At 48.7% G+C, this 21,885-nt stretch overlaps 1 protein-coding gene across 9 annotated transcripts in view; it reads right to left on the bottom strand.

Moving 5' to 3' along the window:
• Positions 1-21,885, bottom strand: part of FLNB (filamin B) — a 138,550-nt gene that overhangs the window by 14,585 nt on the left and 102,080 nt on the right. For 3 of the 9 annotated variants that reach the window (XM_033865185.2, XM_033865188.2, XM_073811266.1), the window contains 17 exons: positions 20,963-21,086; positions 19,779-19,935; positions 18,508-18,697; positions 16,257-16,504; positions 13,289-13,360; positions 12,459-12,561; positions 11,608-11,748; positions 9,169-9,297; positions 8,259-8,432; positions 7,390-7,548; positions 6,864-7,067; positions 5,673-5,825; positions 5,447-5,569; positions 3,742-3,786; positions 2,689-2,955; positions 1,915-2,052; positions 438-553 (listed from right to left, as the gene is read on the bottom strand). In XM_033865185.2, the coding sequence (XP_033721076.1) occupies positions 438-553; positions 1,915-2,052; positions 2,689-2,955; positions 3,742-3,786; positions 5,447-5,569; positions 5,673-5,825; positions 6,864-7,067; positions 7,390-7,548; positions 8,259-8,432; positions 9,169-9,297; positions 11,608-11,748; positions 12,459-12,561; positions 13,289-13,360; positions 16,257-16,504; positions 18,508-18,697; positions 19,779-19,935; positions 20,963-21,086 (2,543 nt within the window). The remainder of the gene's footprint in view (positions 1-437; positions 554-1,914; positions 2,053-2,688; positions 2,956-3,741; positions 3,787-5,446; positions 5,570-5,672; positions 5,826-6,863; positions 7,068-7,389; positions 7,549-8,258; positions 8,433-9,168; positions 9,298-11,607; positions 11,749-12,458; positions 12,562-13,288; positions 13,361-16,256; positions 16,505-18,507; positions 18,698-19,778; positions 19,936-20,962; positions 21,087-21,885) is intronic. The other 6 variants (XM_019947477.3, XM_019947478.3, XM_033865186.2 and 3 more) reach the window with 5 other exon arrangements.

The following is a 21,885-nucleotide window of genomic DNA, read 5'->3' as shown; positions in this document are numbered from 1 at the left end:
TGTTTTGCACGCTTACTATAAATAAATCAGCATCATAAAATAAATCACAATTGACTTTCTTGAGGAAAAGGAAGCCAATAATAGCAAGCTGGACATCACTGGACTGTTCGTTTTGTGTTTGTTTTGTTTTGAAAGCCCTCCTTAACCCCTGACCAATTATTAACAGGCCTTCTTTGTTTCTCTGGAGTGAAGATTTAGAAAACAAACTCGTCTGCAAATGTTGAGGAGTTTTGCTGACCGTGGCTGCTTTCTGCTCGCCCCAACGGTCATGTCCTGAATGTGACTCTGCTGCAGGAAAGGTCCCCTACGCCTGGCAGCATCCGTGGTCAAAATGTGCTGGGGTCCCTGGCACAGTCGGAGATTGAAGGGGCCTTGGGAGTCCAGGGCCTCACTGGCTGGGCTGTGGCCAAGGAGACGGATGTTTCCTTGTGTCTCACCTGAAGGCTCAGAACAGTGAGGCGGCGGGCATCGTCAGAGGGCGCGATCACCGGCACCAGGTAGGGACTTTCTGGGATGTGCTCATCATTGAACTTGATAGACACCTCGTAGTTACCTGTGGGGACAGGAAAGACCCATCATGTCAGAGATTCTGGGAAGGTGGTTCCAGAGTGGCCTCTTGTTTCTCTAGCTAGGGCCAAAGTGCCTTCCGAGAGACCCTGGCCCGCTCCACGGCTGTGGCTGACTGGGTCAGAGAGGGTCACCTGGCTCACACCAGGCCAACGCAATTTTCTTAGTTGGAAAGGGCAGGGATTCTTTTTTTTTTTTTTTTAATCTTAGATATTCTATTTAATAATTTCAAAGAGCATTGAAGCACTGAAGTGTTTGTTCTGTGTTTTGCCAGCGTATATGTGAATCCCCACACCAATCACGTATCAACATCTGGTGTGTATCCCCAATTTCTCTCCAAAGGAGAGGCTTACGACAGAGCATTTTATTAAAAATTATAGACTTAAGAATAAGAAGGGCTTCGTGTAACTAGGATCCCATTACGGATCCTGAACTATGAAGCGTAAGACATAAACTTTGAGAACGGGGGTAGAAGCAGAGTGATAACTAGGAAAGAAAATCTAGTCAAGGAAGAAGGTCAGGGATTCTTAGCCTGGGCCCACACAAAGGGTCTGTGTACAGTACTCAGGAGATCCAACAAACTCGAATGGGAAAAACGCACATCTTTAGTTTTCCTAACCTCGAACTGAAATTTAGCATTTCCTTCCTTTAGAAAAGTTACAAGAAACCACAGCACATTAAGACTTGTGATTCTGTCAACAAAAACAATCACTTTCCAGCTTTATATATATATATCTTGACATACCATTTACACTCACTGCCACTTAGAAATCAAGGTAGTTAATAGACCATCACCAAATCGTATGATTTAACATATTAATGAAAACGTGTATACGTTGCTATGTTGCATAGTTGTTCCTTTAAAAAGATTTTGATAACAATATTTTATTAAAATTGATTTCTTTTATAATCTGAAGTAGTTTATTTCATGTGTTTAAAAATATTTTCTGAGATGGTCCCCATGGGCCTCACCAGATGCCAAAAGGATTCATGGCGCACAAAAGGTTAAGCACCCCTGATCGAGGAGCTCAGATGCTGAGGCCACTCTTCTGGGGCAGCCACACCAGCCACTGGCCACAGGTGGGCAGAGAGAGGCTGGTCAGTGGGAAGAATGACACAGTTGAACAAGAGCATAAAGCAGTGAGGCCAAGAGACAAGGAGAACAAGAATTCCTACCCCTTTGAGGCGTGGCTGGATATCCTGCAACTGGATTTCCAGGACGCATTCCCATGGGCCCATACAGATAAATTCCTCTTCTACTGGAGCTAGCCTGATGAGTTTCTGTTCCTTACAACCCAACCATCCCTAAACAAGGAAAACGTCCTCCATTGGCCCCCGAGTACCTACCAGGCTCTTGGGCAATATAAGACACACCACATGATCCGTTTTTATGGTCATCAAACGTAATCTCGGCCTTACTGGGGCCCTCAACAGCGATGGAGAGGCCCCCGGCACCTGCCTCCCGGGTCCAGATGCTGAATTCAGCTGAGACAAAGAAACACCTGGTCAGTGACTGAGCCCGGTATAGGCCCCTCTTCTGGCTCAAACATGGGGTGCTGGGTTCTGTTTGTTGCCAGCCCTTTCCTCTTTCTCTAACCCCAAGCAGAACCCAAGCAAGGGCACTGGTGATGTTTGCTAAGCCCCATCCATGACTACACTAAGCTCATGGGCGATCAGACATCTTTGGAATACATGCAAACCAAGTCAGAACAAGATGAGAACATTCAGTTTCATCCCCAGAGACTTTCCCACTCAGCAACCACCACTGCAAGGGACCGTCACAATCAGTTTTATAGAATTCTAGCATGTTTCGAAGAACATTAGCCTGCAAGATGCCCTGGAAACGGTTTTATGACCCTGAGGCTCTCTTAGAGACTCACAACACACACCCATAAATTACAGGCTCCGAGAAGTCCTTCAGTAAGACACTTGTTTAGCTTTGGGTAAGCAATTCCCAAATGTCTTTAGCCACGGAAGCCTTGTTTTAAAGAATGCCCCTTCACACCATCCCTCAGTAACACACAACGTCTTCCTTTCAGAACAGGGTGAAGAGTGCAGGATGCTCACTCTGCCAGGCTGAACTCAATCTTCTCAAGTAAAAAGCCTGCCCAGAACGCTCACCTGGGACTCCTGCTTCTCCTCGCTCTAGGCCAGGGCCTCCTGCCCGGACCTTCTGGGCGCCCCCCTCACCCAGAGGCCCCACAGTGAACTGAAAGGGGCTGCCGGTGACGTGCTGGCCGCGGTACTTGACGCTGACGGTGTGAACCCCCATCTCCTGGGGCACAAACCGGACACAGTGCGAGTTCTTTCCCACAGGCACAATCTCTGCCTCGGTCACGCGGCCTGAGGGGCTGGTGACGTGGGCCGACATGTCACTGCTGTCGATTTCTGAAAGGGGGCAGGGAGAAAAAGAGGAGGGTCAGGGCGAGGGCCTGAGGGGGAACAGGACATGCAGGGCAAGCAGCAAACGGCAAAGCGAGTGTAGGCCAGGGGTGCGGGGTGCTCAGGCTTCCTCCCATCCTGGCTGGATGCCTGCCCTCCTGTCTCCCTCAAATCCCTGGGTGGTCGTGGCCAGCATGGAGAGTGCAGGGCCCTTCCAGCCACCCGGTGCAGAGAATATTCTGGGGGCACTGACACATCTTGCCTCGCCGAGCACTTTGCCAGCCTTCCTGGCTGGAGCTGAGTTAATTCCACACAGCAGTGTCAAACCAGAGCTTGGGCTGATAGTTATAGCATGTAAACAGCAACAACAATGATGGCTCAGATGTTTCTAAGCAGATGTGACATGGGGCCATCAGTCATGCTTACAGGGGCTCTTTTCCATAGGTAAGGACAGAAAACACAAGAGCCCTCATCCCTCATTGTCAAGAAGCCTTGGCATTTCTTTCAGGCAACAAGACAAAATGCGTTTAGAGGAAAAGGTGAACCCAGGTTGGTCCCAGTGGCAAAGGGGAAACCATGCGTGAGCAAAGCTTTGAGCAAACCGAAAACAAGAGGCCACACTTCCAGGAACATGACGCCTCGGGTCCCCAACACCAGGAAGCAGACGCGTCTGCTCCACCCAAGGTGCTCTGCCATGCCAGCGACCGTGCCTGCACTGACGAGGTGGAGACAGGCGCGCCGCATGCTGGGTGGCCAAGTAACGCCATCACCTACAGCAGCACGAGACCGCACCCTCCAGCCCTACAGGATCTGGGCAGCAGCTCATGACTCTGAGCCCTGAGGACAGAGAAAGGAAGGAGGTTGAGGGGAGGGTCACCCCACATGGCCTGGGTCCGGAGGATATCTGGAGGCTGGAGGGCCATCCTCCCTTCTAATTGACAAGAGAGGGTGTTCTAGGTAATGATGGAAAAAGTTAGTCTCAGCCAGAGTCATCTAGTACCACTGAAAAGAGTAAGAAGGAGTCAAGAGCTAGACAAGACTCGAGGGAAAGGGTGACTGACCACATCACACAAAGATAAGAGACAAACAGGCAAAGGCAACAGGAGAGAGAATTCCCCAAATGAGAAATGTGAAGCAAACGAAAACACAGTCCACTCGTCTAGTGACCAGAGAAATGCAACTGAAAACTGGATACCGTATCTTTCCATCAGATTGATCAAAGTGAGAACCAAAGACAGTGGCCAGTGCTGGTGGGGAAACAGAGAAACAGGCATCAGTTCGTTTTCTGGAGGACAGGCTGCCAAGGCATAGCAGCATCTGAAACGTACTGGCCCAGCAATCCCACTCCCGGGCACCCATCCGAAGTGATGACAGATGTCACAGAGCACTGATTAAGGGGGTCAAGGGATGGAGATGAGCATACATGAAATGAGAAAACCCAATGAGGACATGCACCTAGACGTGAATTGGAATCTTATACAGTCATGAAAAGGATGCTGGGGAAGTATACTTTGGTGTGGAAAGATGCCCACGATACAGTGAGTGAGAAGTGCACCAGAGGGATCTGAGACCGAGCCCGTGTGTCTAGGAGGCTGGAGGCATCCAGGCTCCAGCTCTGGGCCTGAAACGCGACCCACAATCTCCCTGGACGGTGGGATATGAGGTTAGACTTACTTCCCCTGTTTTTCAGCACCTGAACTTTTTATGATCACAAACAACACGGTGTGTTTTAAGTGATTCTTAGTCTGGACGCTACAGTAATGAGGTTTTTACCAACGGTGTGTCTAGAAAGGAAGAACCCACCAGGTAATGCTGAGAAGGCAGAGCAAGAGATATACCACAAGTCAGGAAAGACGGGAGATGCAGTGTGGACCTTCCTCTGGAAGCTAGAAGCTCATCACAACATGAGCTTCATCGGAAGACGATTTAGAGTTTCTGTCTCCATAGAACCTTCAACTCCATAGCACATGCCAGAGGAGCCTCAAGCCTTCACTTACACAGTCACTTCTTAATAGAAAGAACCTGGGCCACATTTCAGACAGACGATGGCTGTGTTGGGCAAAGGGCTAGATGTGGTCCATCCACCCAGCCTTGCTTCTCAGGCCTCACTCCAATTTTAGGAATGAAAGATACGAACGGGAATTAGAAGGATGTCACTGGGCTGACCTCCTTCCAGATATAAGCATCAGCAGGGCCAGTTCTCTCACTATTAGTCTAGTCGACAGACAGTAAATGAAAGTCTAAAAGCTTATCTATTTGTCCCCCATGTGGTACGATAAAGCTATTTTCATCTGGAAGAAGGAAAAGTAAATAGATTTACTTTTCTTGGATGGGCCTCTGTGAAAATAAGTATTAAAAATATTAATGAATAAATTAAAAAAAAAATAAATTCAAAAACAGTCCCCCCCAGCAGACTCAGATGGTATATTCTGGGCCAAGCCCAGACTTGGTTTCCGGTGGTGCCCACTGCCCTGACCCACGAGCCCCTCGTGCTCACCTGGGATCTTGAGGTTCAGGTCACAGATGCTCCCAACAGTGGCCACAGATGGGGCTCGACTGGTACGGGTAATACTCTCCTTGACTCTTCCCTCCCCGCTGATCTTCACCGTAAAGGGGCTCCCTGCAAAAACCGAGCAGGCCCTTGAGAGCAGCCCAGAGGCCACGCGTGGCATTTACAGAAAACCCAAGCACGGGACAGGGAGAGCAGATGGGGCCACACATACCAGGCACGTGCTCATCGGCGAATTTGGTGGAGACGATGTAAACGCCAGGCACAGTGGGGAAGTAGGAGACCTTGCAAGTGCCGTCCTCCAGGTCCTCTGTCTGGATGTCCACTTTGCTGGGGCCTTCCACGGCCAAGGAGATGCCGCCATAGCCTGCAACACAGTAGCCCGTGGCTGCTGTGACAGCAGCTCATCAGGAAGCGGGAGCCTGATGAAGGCAGAAAGGACCTCCACCCCTGGAAATGCTCCAGAAAGCAGAAAGACAGTAACGGTGGCCCCTGTTGGACAGCGCTGGGCACAGGAGTCAGTTAAACGCTCTGAGAAATCCTGGAGTGAAATATCCTGGCTGAAGGTGGCCTTGACCACACTCTCTTCTCAAGGGTATCCACTAATATCCCACCGACCCTCTGTCCTGCAGAACCCGCTGCGGGGGACCCTTTGACCACCTGCTTCCAGGAATGGCACGTGCTGTCTGGGGGTTTACTACCAGCTGCAGGCCTGAGAATTTGACATTTTTAACTGCTCCTAGCTGCCTCGGATGCCCAGCCAGGGAACCACTAAGACAGCAGATCTAAAGCTTTAATAACCTGAGGAATCAACAGAGAACATAAGCCCATCAGGACCACAAATTCTCCAGCTCCTTGCCTTGGGAAGGTGACTTTATCCAGAAATCACCAATGCAAGCCCATCACTCAAAAAGGCAGAAGGTGAAGACTCTGGGATGCGGAGTAGCTTGGAGTGGCCCAACCTAATTCGGACCATCTCTAAGAGGAAGCAGGAAGAAACTCCTCATTTGCACGAAAGCAATGCTCAGCTGAACATGACTTTGACCCGCTGGCCCAACATTCTTAGTTTGAGATGAGTCAAGGAGACCCTGGGGAGCTGAGACAATGGTGGGAATATTGATAATGAAACAGATCTGCGAGTTGTTGTGGCTCTGGGCTCACATGCCAGAAGCAGAGGGGGCTGCTAACCCTGCGAGCCTCAATTTTTTCATCTAGAAAACAAAGATAATACCTACTTTGCCACTGCTCTTGGGGCTTAAATGATAATCATGTAAAAGGGTCTATTGCTTGAAGGATGCTCACAAAGAAAAGAAGGTTGGCAGGATGAAAAGATGGAGTAACGTGAGCAGGAAGAAGCCAGTTCCAAAGCTCCGGGCCTCTTCCCCTGGGACCACCCCCCACAGACCTGCATCCCTCGTGTCCACGATGAAGTCAGACATCTCGAAAGTCCGGCCTTCTGACAGGCCACGGCCGTAGACTTTGGCTCTGCGGGCATCCCCGATCTCTGACTGGACCACCATGATGGACACGGGGCTGTTGGCCACGTGGTTGCCGTTCTTCTTGATGCTGACCAGGTGTTCACCCACCTCCCGGGGGATGAAGGAGATGCCTGGACCAGAGCACAGATTGGGGGTTATGAGGTGGGAGGGAGGGGTGAAGGGGAGGAAGCAGGAGGGAGACACACTGGCAAGAACAGAAACAGGACTTCCTTCCTGACTTTCTGGCAACCCAGGGTGTCCAAGAGGCTCGTCAGCATCGTAAGGCAGAAATGCTTGGACTCTGACCACGCATGTGACCCAGCAGGTTTACCACATCACACTCCAAGGTGCTACCAACTTCCCAGGCAAGGACTGGGATCCCGGGCAAGGAGGGAACCCCCATCTCCCACTCAAGACGTCCCGGCTCCTGCCGGGAGGGCAGTCTGAGCTCACCGATGTGATTGTTGGGCAGCCTCTTCAGGAGACAGGGCTCGTCGCGGCCGGACGGGGCCTTGATGCTGGCCGTCAGGGTGCTGAGGTCAGTCTCACTGATGTCGAGCAGGAAGTCGGCGGCAGAGCCCAGCTTCACCTGAGAGCACCGTCTGCTGTCGTCTGGGAAACACCAGCCCCAACACAGCTCCATTACACGCGGTCACCCTGGCTCTCCAGAGCTCTCACACCACATGCCATTTATAGACGAACAGGCAAGAATTAATCACGCAAATTTAAGTGACAAAAACACTCCCCAGACAATAAGCAGACCTAACCAACGAAGAATGACTGCTACTTATGTCTGGTTACAGGGAGGACCTGAGTCCACACAGACCACATTTATAACCCACTGAGAGCATGATCTGAACAGAGAGCACAACAGGGGTCAGAAGCAGGGCTTTGAGTCAGATAATCTCCACCTGAATCCCAGAATACCCACATGAACTTGGCTAAGCCAGTCTCTCCAACCCTCAGTTTTCCCATCTGTAAAAGGGACACAAAAATCTATCCAGAAGTGATGCTGACGAGCATCTCTGAGCTCACTCATGCAATAAGTATTATTTGAATGCCTCTATCTGAGGGCCTCCTTATTTGGACGCTGGAGTCAGACTGGCACAAATAAGTGCCCTCCAAGTGATGTGCTTGCTTTTCCCGGGATTACCAGCTGAAGGAGGAATTTAGCCTATCTAATGTTGGCCTTGCACCCCTAGTTTGTTCCCAAGGAGACGCTGTGAAACCTAAAGCTCAGATGTGCCTAGCCTGCTGCCCCAGGTGTGATGGGAGGGGGGCCTATTGGGGCAGGGAGTCTCCAGCCAGTTGGGCAACTCTACCTGTGATCTTGGCTGTGAAGGGGCTGCCAGGGATGTGTTTGTCATTGTACTTGACCAGAATGCTGTAGTCGCCTGGCAGGGTGGGCAGGTAGGTCACCGTGCATGTCCCATCTTTGTTGTCAATGCAGCTGATTTCCGCCTTTGAGGGTCCCTCAATAGCCAAGTCCAGGCCACCTGTGAATGAATGAGAGGAGGGAAGGAGAGCCATCAGGGAGGGTGTTTCTGTGTTTCAAAAGGGATCACCGCTCATCCGGGACAGCCCTGCTGCCAGGAACGTCAGCCTGACACAAGCCACGGACAAGGGGCGCAGGTCAGAACAAAGCTATTTACATGGTGAAAGCGTCATTGGGAAGACACTCCACCATCTGAATTCTTCCTGCAAGTGACCCTGAAGTTCAATTCTTCCATATGTGTGGGACGAGGAAGGGATGGAACCCCACGCGCCAATCACACGTACGGGAGAGAGTGTCACACACGGACTATCACTGCTGCTTGGGGGCTGGATGCCATCATGAAAATCCCATTAAAATCGCAAATTTAGACATTCCTGTGATGACAATGCCCATGGGCACAGAGCTAGAATAAGCCACTAAATGATTCATGTGGCCCTGTGGATACATGTACAGGTGCAAAAAGAACAAAACCAAAAATGGTATCTATCAAAACACACGTAAATTTCAGGAAAGTCACATAAAACATTTCATAGTATGAATGTGATTTTAATCAGAACACGAAGGACTTTAAAATTTCTGTTTTGGGTAGAAGGCAGAGGAGCTCTACATAACAGATTTATATGAGAGAAAAGACAAGACAGATACTACCATTCAAGAGCCTTATTTTTAAAGGCTTCCCTGGAATTGCATCCCCTTAACTCTCCAAATGACAGCTGAGACCCACAGAACCACAGTACCTTCTCCTGCATCCTCGGTGACAATGGTGAAGGTGGCGGTTTTGTTGGCCACTCCATACACCAGGCCCGGGCCATATGCAGAAACACTCCCGCTGTTGGGGTAGTTCACGTAGAACTGGAGCGGGCTCTCTGGGTTTGCAAAGAACACACACAAAGTTGGGACTCATAGGGGGTTGGGGGGATTCACCTAACAGCAGCGGGTGTGGCATCTCCTGGGCAGAGCAGAATGCAAGAGGAGACGCTGTGGGGCTCCCCATCCTAGGATACCCAAGGGGGTCTACTCACTATCGACCCTTCAGTGATCACATGAGAAAAACAGTCCCCAGGGTGCTCCAGACTGGAGGGGGGCTGAGGCAGGGGAATCTGGCTCAAATGGACAAGTAAGGAGGGAACAGCTACACCGGGGCTGGGTGATGGGGGGGAGCAGTGGAGAAGAGAAATGCCCCACTATAGATGGAATGTGACTGGAAAGGTCCTTTGGGAAGGCCGTTTGCCCATGACTTTCAAAGTCTGTGAGCCCAGCCCGAGGAATCTATCCCACTGTGGTCCTCTCCACTCAGGCCCACTCCCAGCCCTAGGCAAGTACTTCCATTTCCACAGAATTCAGGTGCAAATTAGGAAAAGAACCCAGGGTCCAACAACAGGGGGGTGGTTAAATCAACATTAGTCTACTTGCAGGTCACTAAAAATAATGAGGGAGATCTATGTACACTAACTTGAGAGATTAGCCATATGTGTTGCATTAAAGAGAAAAAGGCAAATTGCTACATAAATGTCAATATCCCATTATATTAATACCCTATATAATATTAACACCTATTATAATACCTATATAATAATATATACCCATCATAATATATTCCTATGTAATATTAATACCATTATCCCGGTCCAAAATAGAACAAAATTGCATGCATATTTGTAGGTACAGAGAGAGACATTTGAAAAGATACACACACCAGCATTGGAAGCAGAAGGAAAATGGTAGAAGGACATTTTTACTTTTTCTGTATCTGCATCTTTAGAACATTTAAACAGAAGCAGATAAATACATGTTTGCTTTAAACACATAGTATCCGTACACATACACAAACTAAAGCAAAAATCAAACTGGGAGAAGTATGTGCAACTCCTATCACAACGGGCTTATCTCTCCAATACTTAGACTGCTCTCAGAAACTGATATGACAAAGGCCAGTCATCCAAGAGAAAAACTGAGCCAAGGATACACATGTCCAGTTCAGAGAAAAAGAAATACAAATAACATTGATACTTAGCCATATAGAAAGTTGCTCAATTTCATTCACAGGAGAAATACAAACAAAGCAATACTGGTTTTTAACTATCAGTCTGGCAAAGATCCAAAAATTTGAGAGCCTATTCCACTGGCAAATTGGCGGGTGGGTATGTGAACGGGAAGAGATTGCGTGAAGGGCGCTTTGGTGAGATCTGTCAGAATTGCAGGGCTGTTGCCTGTGCCCTGCAATTCCTGCCCTGGGAACCAAATATCTCAGATACACCCTGGCAGGTATGAGATGATGGGTGTGCAAGGCTATTATTCACTGCAGCATGACTAGTAATCACAAAAGGTGGGGAAGAACCCCATTGTCCTCCAGTGGGAGAAATGGTTCACGTGTAACGTTCACCCAAATGGCCGGACACCATGAACACTCTCTACTATTCAGATGCGCAAAGTTCTCCAGGATATACTATTAGATGAAAAGGGCAAGGTCAGAATAACGTGTAGCGTAGGCTACTGTTTATGTAACAAAGGGAGAGGGATTAAACATCTGTATTCCCATCTGTTGTAGAGTCTTAAAAATATTCTGAAATCTAGCATAAAACATCAACAACAGTCAGGTTCAAGGAGAGGGCAGATGGGGGATATGGGTGGGAAGGAAACCCTTCTCCACATCATTTTTAAACTACGTAGATAGGTTATGTACTCAAAAAAAAAGAAAAAGAGTAACACTGCTGGTTGATGGACATGAAACTTGAGCTGGCTTTTCTCGTCAAGGGCAGTGTGACAATAAGGCAGCTTGTCCTCTTCTCACAACCTCTTCTCCCGTCCCACGCTGCTCTGGGCTCTGCAGGCCCGGCTGGAAAGTCCCTTGACGTGCCTCACATTTTTCTCCCAGCTCACCCTTTGGCCATGCTTGGCATAGTGACAAAGACAAACAATCACGGACCAAAGGGCCTGCACTGTGACCCAGGACACTTAGCTGTGTCATCCCTGATGGAAATTAGCTGGATCTGCTGGGGTCACAGCCTGTTTGGCTTTGCAGGGACGCCTACACTGCATTCCCAAATCTGCCACTGAAAACCACACAGCAGGTGACTCAACGACTGACTACAACCTCCCAGATGTTCACGTCCTGAATCTTGGAGTCCTGCAGGGCCAGGGCGCTGCAGTCAGCCAGGGCGCTGAGCCTGACTTACCAGGGATGTGGCTGCCCATGTATTTGATGTGCATCTCGTGGAGCCCGACCTCAGTGGGAGCGTATCTGACAGTGACCGTGCCATCCTTGTTGTCCACAATCTCAGGTGTGGCTGTCTTCCCAGAAGGCATGTGGACCTCTCCTGTTGGAGCACATGGAGACGGGGCAGTGAGCCCACCAAGACTTCCCCCGAGAAGCTGAGCACAGAGGCACACGTGGCCTTCACAATAAAGGTTTTCAGATACAAGAACACTTCACACCATTGCCTAAAACACCACGTTCCACAACCGGAAGCAGAGACGTACCTGCCTTTATTTTGTTCTATTTTGTTTCCACAAAATGCAGCAGGCAACTCACAAGTAAAGGGTCTTCTACTTTTGTACTGATAAATGAGAAGCTCAGACAGGACTTGAGAAGACCATGAGACCAATTGGATTGGTAAAGCGTCAACTCAAAGAGAAGCAGGCATTGAAAGGAGGCTAGGAGAGGAAGTAACTCTTGTACAACAGACCTCAGTGTCAATGTCACATCTGAAAAAGTGGAAGAATAAGAGAAGGCAAGAAAAGGGGGGAATAGGAACGTGATGGTCGAGAGAGATCTAAACACAGTGGTTCTCCCCTTACAGAGCATTTCCGGCCCTCTCTCCAGGATGCAAGTTATAAATGAACCACCTCTTCTGAGATACACATATACACACAGGACATTCTGCAATCCCATGGGCTCATGGACTGACCCAGGGATGCTGGGTTCCGGACCCCAGGTCTGGGGGACAGGTGGAACCAGCTCCTGCGCACTGTTTGGAGAGCTAGTGCAAGTGAGTGAGAACAAGACGGCTTTCACGACAGTGCTTACCGGTGATTTCTCCTTTCCTGACTGCAAACGGAATGACCAAGTCGAAAGGCTTAAACCCCAGGCCGTTCATGTCACTCACTGGGACATAGGCCTCTTCAGTTACCTAAAAACAGGAAGCAGTGGTCACTGGGTAAAGTGGACAACAGTGTGAGCTGGGGAAGCTACAGGGGGCAGAGCAACTGGGAATTGTGCAAGCTCGTACAGCCAGGATTTGGGGATGCGGCTGCCCATGCGTTGTGGGCTTTGGCTAACGGGCTCTGGGGCCAGAGCAGAACCTGGAGAATTGGAGGAATCATGCTGACCAATTGCTAAAAATCCCTAGGCTGTTTGCTTGTGAAATTCCCAGTAGCGCCCATGGGAAAGCGGAAAAGTGAGAGACAGCAATGTCTGTGAGTCCCAAGAGGTTCCACCTGGAAAGGTTTAGTTGCCTGTGGCCTGGAAAAGAAGGTGCGTTTTAAGTGGCAGAAAGTAGCAGCAGTGGCTTTCCCCCTGAACAGAAACCAAATGTGCAAGTGGTGGCTTTTAGAGTCTGCAGGAGGGCTGAGACAGCTGTCCATCTTTCTCTTTAAACGTGGAGACAAACTGCACCGAGCGTGATCACAGACATGGTGGCGGGCGATTCGTGGAGCGCGAACGATGACACAGGTGGGTTTCATTACAGAGAAAGCCGGGATCATTGTGCTGCACTGATCAGTGGGGACAAACCAATGACCAGGACACCCAGAGGGCTTAAGCAATCCCCCAAAGCAGGCTGCAGCTTTTCTGCAATGAAGGCTGAGTAAACAAAGACATGGAAAAGGGAAAAATAAAAACAAAAACAAAAAGTGTACCCAGGGCCTGAATCCGGGGGGACATGCATTTACCGGTGCTTCCTCCACAGCTGCGACTTTCCCATCTGTGGCCTGGTCAGTGGCAAATGGAAATTAGTTGGGAATCACATTGAGGGACATCGCGACTCAGTAGATTCTACAACCCGAGGGCTGATTCCTCCCCATCTGTCTTGCCTAGCAGAGAGCTACTCCCTGTAGGGGGAGCCTACCTTCTTCCCACCATCGTGGAGAGCAAGTTGGCGTCTCCTCTTCCAATGTCAAATCCATATGCCCTCTGAACCCATGACCCACTTCTAGGAAGCAAGCCTATAGAAATACTGGCAGGAAAGTCTATAGGTAAGTCATGTATGCAAAGGATTTTACTGGAGCCATTCATTGTTGGGAAGGGCTGAAGTAACCTAAATGTCCATCTGTAAGGGCGTCGGTTAAGTAAATTATATAAGTCTGTACAGTGGACCCCCGTGCAGCCATTCTGAAGAAGCGATCAAGTCAGATCAATTAGTATGGAAGGGTATTTACAGCATATTGAGGGAAGGAAGCAAGTTGCAAAGCAATGTGCATGGTTAATCTCATGCACAAAACTGACATGTTTCTTGTATAAGCAGGAGAAAACCTAATGCTGGTCACCCCTGGAGCATGAAATTGGAAAAGGGGTCTCTTGTTACTTGGTATGTGTCTATAGTTATGTTCTAAAAGTTTTTATAAATTCATTTTTTAAAAACCAGAGACTTTGTGTTCCTGATCCAATCACCCTGATAAGGGATGGGTCCCCTCTCAGTTCCTTCTTCTCCCACAATAAAAGAATGGGAAAGCCTCCCTTCTGGAGGAAAACGTCCGTGCTCATGGTTAGCCCCTTTTGTGTATTCTGGCATCTCAGAAAGGGGGCTTCACTTACAAAGGCAGCTTTGTAAGCTTCAACGTTTGCAACAGCCCTATCCCCCACCCCCTGGACCATCTCAGGTTGGGCGACTCCGGGACACATCAGCCGGGAAGATCTTTCAGTGGCTACGCTATAGCCTTTGATCAGTGACTTCTTTTTTTTTTTCTTGGCGGTACACAGGCCTCTCACTGCTGTGGTCTCTCCCGTTGCAGAGCACAGGCTCCGGACGCGCAGGCTCAGTGGCCGTGGCTCACGGGCCTAGCCGCTCCGCGGTATGTGGGATCTTCCCAGACCGGGGCATGAACCCGTGTCCCCTGCATCGGCAGGCGGACTCTCAACCACTGCGCCACCAGGGAAGCCCTGATCAGTGACTTAACAGTGACAGGCAGAGAAGCTGCTAGACCCGTGACTTGCTGTGCACGTCTGTGAGATGTATTTAACTGAACCAGCCTGCTGGGGCTCCTGCAGACATTTGCTGCAAAGGCAGTACAGGGTGTTCATGTCCTTTTGGCCCCAAGCCTGCAGGGGAAGACAGCGAACCTAGCCCCAAGAGGCCAATGAATAGAAAGTGAGCCCATCTAGGTAAGGCTGGAGGAAGCTAGGAACGGGAGAATGAAGACCTAAAGCATGTGCCCTGAGTGTCATCCCTTCCTGCCTTCAGCAGTTGTTAGGGGGCTAGTGCGTTTTACACAAAGGATCCTTGCTCTGTGTGCATTCCAGGGCTGAATGGACTTTCATTCCTAACGAGTTTGGTGGCCTCCACTGCAGGTTTCTGACTCATCTGCTAAAATGGTCCTTGGTATTTTCTTCCTGATTTCCTCACTCACACCCTCCAAATGTGGTCTCTTATCTCCAGCCCATCCCACCAGCAGGGCTGTGACCTCTGCCCAATTCTAACCAACCAGATAAAAACTCCTGTGGGCTAAAAACAGATTCTTACAACTACAACTGGGACTTCTCTGTAAATAAGAAGGACATACACTTTCTAGCTGCATCTTTTTCTCCCCTGAGGAGAAAAACACTCCCAAATTAACAGCGTCAAAAGTGTTTACATCCTCGAGACATAAAAAGGCTCCAGGTCTCTGGCACAACGTTTATAGATAAACAAACATCTATGGAAAAGAATAAAGGTTCAGCAGATTATAGAGTGGGAGACAGACACGGGCTTCTGTCTGGAATGGAGTCTTCGTGTCCTTCTCTGCTGCTGCATAAAGTGAAATCATTAGATGGAGCTTTGTAGGCTGTGCGTGGGGCCAGGCCACTGAGTTCTGTAAACTTTGTGGTCTGCTGCCCATGGCATCAAAGGACACAGGTGAGGACGGTGCTCAGCAGCTGTCCAGAGCAGGCAATCTGGGTTCAGTGGACTTGAGTCTGATCCCCGCTCCTACACAGCATTTGTAAAAGGGCCAACAATGCTTAGTTTTAAGGGTTAAATGAAGGACTGCTCCTGAGGTTTCTAACCCCTTTCCTGGTTGAAGAACCTCAATAATCAAAGGAGGATCTAAAAGTCACTCAGATTTGAAAATTAAAGGGCCGAGCCATTCTCTGGCTCAGAGGTTTTGCATAATGGTTTTCTTTTATTCCAGATGTTCCTAGCTTCAAAAAGACAAGTTATTTCCCCCTCATCATCAAAGTCTGAATCTTTCCAAAACACAACTGGAGGTACTTTGAGTCCTGGGATATCAGAGTCAAGTCTCCAGACATAACAGCCTCGGGAACCTCTCTCCTCCAGGGGAGGGGAGAGGAGGAAGAACAAGCAGGATGAAAAATTGTAATGTTTTACTCATAGACGTTTTTGTCAAAGCGTATCTTTCTGAGCTGGGCTTAGGCCACGACATTGCCTAAGATCCTTAAGAATGATGGACACTCTGGTTGCCAGTGATTTCCTAAAACCCCTTAGAGCCAAAGGGTCCCTGGGTTTCTAGAGATTACACAGGATTCTTCAAGGTCATGACTGCTTAAGACAATTTTTTTTTTACAGAAAAGAAAAAAAAAGTGGCCGGGGATGTCTCAGCCAGGGTTTAACCAACAGCAGTCATTACTGTTCCTGCTAACAACGGCATGCTCTAGAGAAGGAATTTTCCTTACCATGACAGTGAAGGGGCTGTTGGGAATATCAACGCCACCAAAGCGCACGTAGATGACATAGGTGCCCGGCTTGGCGGCCGTGTAGAAAATGTCATAGGTGCCATCCTCATTCTCGATGACATCAGCCTCAGCCTCAGTGCCGTCTGGGGTCAGAACCGTGCAGGTCACTTTGCCTTTCCCGGCGGTCTTGGCGTCTACCACAAAGCCCACTTCCTCGCCAGTTTTCACAGTGGAGGCGATTCCAGGACCTGGAGAAAAGTTTAGGAGGAGAGAGTGGAAGCTTCAGCCATGGACAGCAGCCGAAGGCCCAAGAACAAATCACACACGTTCGTGTTGTATCTGTGAATGTTAGACCTTCAACTACCGCTGTGCAGAGGGATGTCCCAGAGATGCCCTGGGGAAGATGCTGCTCCAGGGAGCATTCTATCGATTACTTATTAAATAAGGTGTATCTGCAAGTTCTGAGTGATAACCATGTGTTAAACCGGCTTTGCCAGCATTCAAGTGTATGGGGATGAAGGTCAACTTTCAACAGCAAACACATATTGGGCATTTTCTTAAGTGCCAGATACACACAAAGGTGAGCAAACCACAGCCTCAGCTCTCAATATGCTCAAAATCTAACAGGGCAGATGCATGCAGGCTGGACACCAAGAATGACAGCTCAATCTGTGTTGGAAACACCGAGGGGGGACTAAGTTATCAAAAAAATAATCAATGGTTCTTCAAAGAAGCATCCTGCAGCACATCTATGGAAAGTTCTATGAATTTATATCCCAGGGTTGCCACATTGACAGAGGGCTTCCTGAGAAAGGGGAAATGGCTGAATTCTGAAGCCTGGGTACCCTTGGCTAGGGAAGACTTACAACCTCTGTCTCCAAATGATGACCCGTCTATCTGTCTGTCTCTCTGACTTGTGGCACCCCTTTACTGAGGATCCACAGATCAGGGAGTGCAAAAAACTATGAATTAAAAGCACCCTGGCAGAAAAAAAAAAGCAAAGTGTGTAGAAGCGACAGGGAGTGATAAGAACATGCTGAGACAGTGAGTAGTAAGGGAAGACTGAAGTTTGGCGCTGAATGACAGACTGAGAGGTAGGGCCCCAGGCTGAGCAGAGTATCCTGCCTGAGCTGCGGGAAGGAGGAGAGCCTGGAAAGCCAGGAGGAAGTTCCCACCCAGTATTCACATGCCCTCAGGTTGGCAAAGACAATCCAGTTGTCTCTGGAACAGCACAGACCTAGGAGGTGGCAGACTGGCCATCGTTACAAAATTTCTCAGTCTTGTGGTGGATGAGCCAAAAAGTGCCAAGCTGAGCAATTTACAGCCTCACCCTGAAAGCCAAAAGATTTTCTCCTTTCAGAACAAGACGAGAGGGCTTCCCTGGCGGCGCAGTGGTTGAGAGTCCGCCTGCCGATGCAGGGGACACAGGTTCGTGCCCCAGTCCGGGAAGATCCCTCATGCCGCGGAGCAGCTGGGCCCGAGAGCCATGGCTGCTGAGCCTGCGCGTCCGGAGCCTGTGCTCCGCAACGGGAGACGCCACAACAGTGAGAGGCCCGCGTACCACACACACACACAAAAAAGAACAAGACGAGATATGAGAGAAATAGGACATATCCAGGGTGGACCTCTGTTTAGTTTTATTTAAAGAGAAGCAAATCAGTTTCATTTCAGAGATGGGGATTCATGGTTTGAAATCTGCTTGAAGCAACATCGGAGTTGCCCATGATATTCAATTGGTCATGTCTTAGAAATGGAAGGAACTGTTATGCTCTAATATTCCTGGAGAATTCCCGAGAGACTCAGACGTGAGTCCTGAGTGTTGAGGAAAAACCTAGATCCTTTCATGTGCTTCTCTAGCCCTGGCCTGAAATGCTCTTGAATATATCTCAAATAACTAAACCATCTACTCATGAAAGGCATAAATTTGATGCTTTTCATGGGAGCCACAGTTGAAATCGCAACAACTGAAATCTCCACAATCACCCACTTCAAAAGTAACTGTAATAGTTTCCATGTGCCTGGCACTGTGCTAAGCACTTTTCATGTCTGACCTCATCTAATCTCTGCAATAACAGTCTCTGATCCTTGGAAGAGCTTCTTGAACTTAAATGTTTTCCCAAAAGATCTTCCATCTAAGTCTGCCTGAGGCTAGGAGTGGTGGAGCATCTTGCCCTGATCACACAGCTATTAAGTGGCAGACGCTGGCTTTCTGATGCCAAAACACACGCTCCTGTCCTTGAGCTGCACTCACCTGTGGCCAGGCACTTGCTGGCATCGCCCGTCTGTGTGGCCCGGATGCGGTAGGGAGACAACGGGATGTCGTCCCCACCGTAGGTGACCCCAATCATATAACGTCCAGTCTTGTCGGGGATGTAGGTAACAGCGTATGTGCCGTCTTTATTGTCATGGACAATGGCTCTTTTGGGTTTTCCCTCTTGGTCCTGTGGATCACAGAGAAATGCTATTTAGGATGTTGTCATCAAGATGTAGAAACCATTCAAAGAAAACCTTGACAGATTTTGCTCATTAATTAATGCCTCTAGCGGGAGGAAAAAAGAATTACTGGCTTAATACATTTTGGGAGGTGGTGGGAGCAGAGGGTCATAGATCCCTTTAACACTGTGATGGACATGGTCAATTTTGAGTGAATTTTCTGTCAAGGGAACGAACAGTTGTAGCTCCAAACCCATCGAAATGTAGGGAGACAAGGGGGCAGAGGCTCCTGCTTCTGCACCAGCAGCTTCACTCTCCCTTCCGTCTTTACTAATAGGAACCTAATTCTTAGCTAGGTATGCTGCTTCCAGAATACGAGACGCCACTTCCTAGTATCCTGGGCCACTAGGTACAGCCATGGGACTTATGACAAACTTCTGGCAAACGAGAAGAGAGTGGAAGTCTCATGAGGGACTTCTGACAGGGCTGCTTAAGAGAGCTGATTGAGTTGGAAGGTCCCATTGTCCCTTCTGCTCTCTTCCTCTTTCTGGCGTGCCATGTGGATTGGATGGCCAGAGCACCAGCAGGCTCATGGTCCATGAGGAGACCTTAGGGACAGAAGTCACACGTTAGGACACAGGAGCGGAGAGGTGGAATGGAGCCTGCTTCCTTGATAAGCACATAGCACCCAGGCGCCTTGCCCGGCCTCTGGGCCTGTCTAACAAGAGAGAACTCTCCCATGTGTTTAAGCCACTCTTATTTGAGGGTTGACTGTGATATGCAGCAGAACTTAGTCTTAACTAATCCAAAGGGTAATTTTAAACATTCAAACAACAAAAGATAGGAATAGATATGACAGAGAGCAAAATATATGAGATTCACCAAAATGTGGTACTTGAAGCTATACTCTCAGACTTCTCAGGCAAGCCTGTCTGTTGTCCTGTACAATTACCGACTCTCTAGTGAGGAAATCAGACAAACATTTGTGTGAGGCTAGAAATTAGTTGTTAAAATCCTGGTTCTTATCCCTGGCTGCGAAATTAGGTCTTATTAATGAAGTTTGGCTCCAGAAAAATCATTCAAGGTTACCGTTATCTGAACAGCAAGCAGGCCTTCCCCGGCATCTCTGGCATCGATGGCAAACTCCACAGGCAGGCTGGCAGGCACACCATAGGTACTGAGGCCAGGGCCACTGGCGGTCACTTTGCTGGCATCGTATGTGGGAAGGACCTTGACCTTAAAGGGACTTGACAGACATACACACCCCAGTTCAGTATGGATACACTTCAACCCAGCTACATCTGACCTCTCTTACACAAGAGACTGGGATTGAGAGGGAGGATTTCTACAGCATATAAGACTTAAGTGCCAAATCCAGCAGAAATTTACAACCGTGTAACCATCATACAACAGACCAGCTTTCCATAAGTGCATTCCATGGGTTACAAACTAATTTCCAAATTAGTTTGGCAAACATGGGGTTAAACACATTTAACCCACTTTTGTTTTACTAACACAATGATCACCAAAATGGAAAAAAAAAATATTAAAACTGATGTTTCAATATTATCTTGTCCTCTTATTTTCTATTTTTAGTATGTTTTAGATGATACAAGACCTATTAGTCAAATACCACATATATGTAATTGATAAATTTTACCTTTCCACAGAGCTAGAGCTATATGTATACCTTCATGTAAAAATATGCACATTTGGGGTACAGGTGAAACTTTTAAATTCTAAGTATGATAAAAAAAAGTCTTTGGAGACTCTTCTGAGAGGTAAAGAACTTTAAGCAACATTTTTTCTATTAATAGGAATGAGGAACAGGTTTTTATTCAACACCTTCTGGGAATGCTATGGCCAACCAAATTCTCAATTAAGAAGTAAAAATTTTTGCCCTAATCAGAAAACAAGTTGCATGGTCACCAGAAAGATGACCTTGATGAACTAACGCACTCCTTACTGTCAGCTCACCTTTATGTTAAAGATGGCTGAAAGGAACAAATGCAGGGGGGGCACCAAGAGAGCAGGAGGCACAAGCATCAAGGCTAGTGTATTTTAATACCTGTGCAGAGCATGCCGGTTCTCAGAGATGCTGATCAGATGGACGGCTGGGTAAACGAGTGCACGGATACAGGGATGGATGGATGCGTGGGTGGGGCACAGATGGGTGGATGCATGGATAGATGAACGGATGGGTGGGCCACCAGAGCAGTGCTGGTCACCAGAGGGGTGGGCTTGAACCCCTTCCCTAAGTGACAGAAGCTTACCTACGAGGGATCTCTTCATCAGCATATTTAACAGAGACCATGTAAGGCCCCTCCTGGGACGGGGTGTAGGTCACTGTGTGTGTGCCATCCCCATTGTCCACCACGTTCACGGGCTCCACCAGACCTGAGAACAGAGACGAGAGGGCTGAGGAACTGCCTGGCTTTCCCTTCACTCCACCTGGGCTGAGTTCATGAAGGATCACATTCATCCATGAGAGCTATTGGTTTCCACGGATAACACAAAGGCAAGCAGGCCATAATCAGAGGCCTAAGAAATCACAGGAGAAAGATTCCCCAATTCACAGCTGCAGAAATGACCCTGAGAGACACCTTTAGCTTTCTGTTGGCTGAACTACACTCTGTCGGACCTAGAGTATGATTAAGGAGACTGCCTGCACTTGTTGCTGGAGGGCATATGGTGAAGATGCTTGTTGCAGACATGCTATCCTTTCAAGCTGGTTAGGCATGCTTGGGATGAGGTAATTTTACTCTACAGCCAAGAAAGGGTCAAAGAGTCCAGAACTCTGAACAGCAAAATTTAACCAATGGGCCAGCCAGGTAAAACTTGTATCCAGGGGCTTCCCTGGTGGCGCAGTGGTTGAGAGTCCGCCTGCCGATGCAGGGGACACGGGTTCGTGCCCCGGTCCGGGAAGATCCCACATGCCACGGAGCGGCTGGGCCCGTGAGCCATGGCCGCTGAGCCTGCACGTCCGGAGCCTGTGCTCCACAACGGGATAGGCCACAGCAGTGAGAGGCCCGCGTACCACACACACAAAAAAAAAACCAAATAAAACTTGTATCCACCTCTGAGCAAAGACCATCATGGCAGCAGCATGCTGGGTGTAGGGCGCAGGGCAGGTGAGGTGCCGATCTCATGAGGGTGAGAGGGCTCTCAATGTGACATCTGCAGGGGATGGTTAGAG

Source organism: Tursiops truncatus, chromosome 10 (assembly GCF_011762595.2).
Source record: "Tursiops truncatus isolate mTurTru1 chromosome 10, mTurTru1.mat.Y, whole genome shotgun sequence".
In the NCBI taxonomy this organism is placed as follows: domain Eukaryota; kingdom Metazoa; phylum Chordata; class Mammalia; order Artiodactyla; family Delphinidae; genus Tursiops; species Tursiops truncatus.
This window is presented reverse-complemented; position numbering and strand designations above follow the sequence as displayed.